The 1156-nt window shown below is 50.5% G+C and overlaps 1 protein-coding gene across 1 annotated transcript; it reads left to right on the forward strand.

Moving 5' to 3' along the window:
* Window positions 1-2: 2 nt before the first annotated feature.
* Window positions 3-740, forward strand: TM35_001651020 (putative surface protease GP63, putative,metallopeptidase; the record flags this gene model as incomplete). Its single annotated transcript, XM_029031948.1, has 1 exon — window positions 3-740. A coding segment is annotated over one exon (738 nt), but the record flags the coding sequence as incomplete, so codon positions are not given.
* Between the last annotated feature and the right edge of the window lie 416 nt (window positions 741-1156).

Raw genomic sequence — 1156 nt, forward strand, 5'->3', positions numbered from 1 at the left:
TGCAGTGCACGTCGGATCGCTTTGGGCTTGGGATATGTGCGAAGACGAATTTCTCGCGTGAAATCCACGGCGAAAAGTACCTTACCGCTGCTGACCTTGGTGAGAACTCGTCTTGGAAGCGGATAAACTGGCCTGTTGTCCAGACGTCCCCAACAACCGCATGTGAAGGCGGCAATGGAAAGATGATGCCCGGCAGCCGCCTGGGACCACAGTCGCGGTGCCTGACAACCGAATCGCTGCAGGTTAATGACGGTACATCATCAGACAAATCTGTTCAAGGCATTTGTGCAAATGTGAAGTGTGACAATGATACTGTACGCGTGCAGTACAATGGCGACGACACCTGGCACTTGTGTCCTCAAGGACAAACGATTGCTGTAACGGGGTCTGCATTCAGCGGGGGAAAGATTCGGTGCCCCAAATACAGTGAGGTATGCTCAAGGGAGCCGAGTTCAGCCGGCATCACTGTGTTTACGCCTGTCGATATCAAAGAGAGTACAGGAACCCACAGCAGCAGCAGTGCGGCGAGTACACGATCTGACAAGGGCAAGGACCTACCGAAGAGTTTTGACGAGTACATGTTACCACCCGGAATGGAGCACCTCACCGAGGAGGAGCGCGCCAGGTACCGTGAGCATTTTCTGGCCAACGGCGGCCTTGACAGCAGCAGTACAACGACACTCATGACCTCAATGCTTGCTTTACTGTGTCTCGCTGCTGCCGTTCTGGTGACCCCATAACGGGGCACACACGCACCTCGCGGTGCACTGAATCCAGAGAGAGAGAGAGAGAGAGAGAGCAAATTGGGCGGGATGTTTTTTTTTTTTAATTTTTTTTTTTGCTTTGGGGCCACAGGTCCCTTTGGAGATTTTTCCCAATTCTTAATGTTTAAGCGCAGCACGTATTTGCTAAAGGGAAAAAGATACCATTTATGTATTGCTTTCTGTGGACGCGTCTACACACGAAGTTTGAAGTTGAAATATCATTGAATAATCTTGTTGGAACATGCATCCATCCGGAGTGCACACACCCACGCAGAGCTGGGAAGTGTGAAATTTACATAAGTACAGTGGGCGTCACGACGGTGACTGGTGCAGTCACGCTTCGGCTTCATTTCATTGGGGAATTATACAAGTCTTATGGGGTGGGATTTTTT

Source organism: Trypanosoma theileri (assembly GCF_002087225.1).
Source record: "Trypanosoma theileri isolate Edinburgh chromosome Unknown TM35_Tth_165_V1, whole genome shotgun sequence".
Lineage (NCBI taxonomy): Eukaryota > Euglenozoa > Kinetoplastea > Trypanosomatida > Trypanosomatidae > Trypanosoma > Trypanosoma theileri.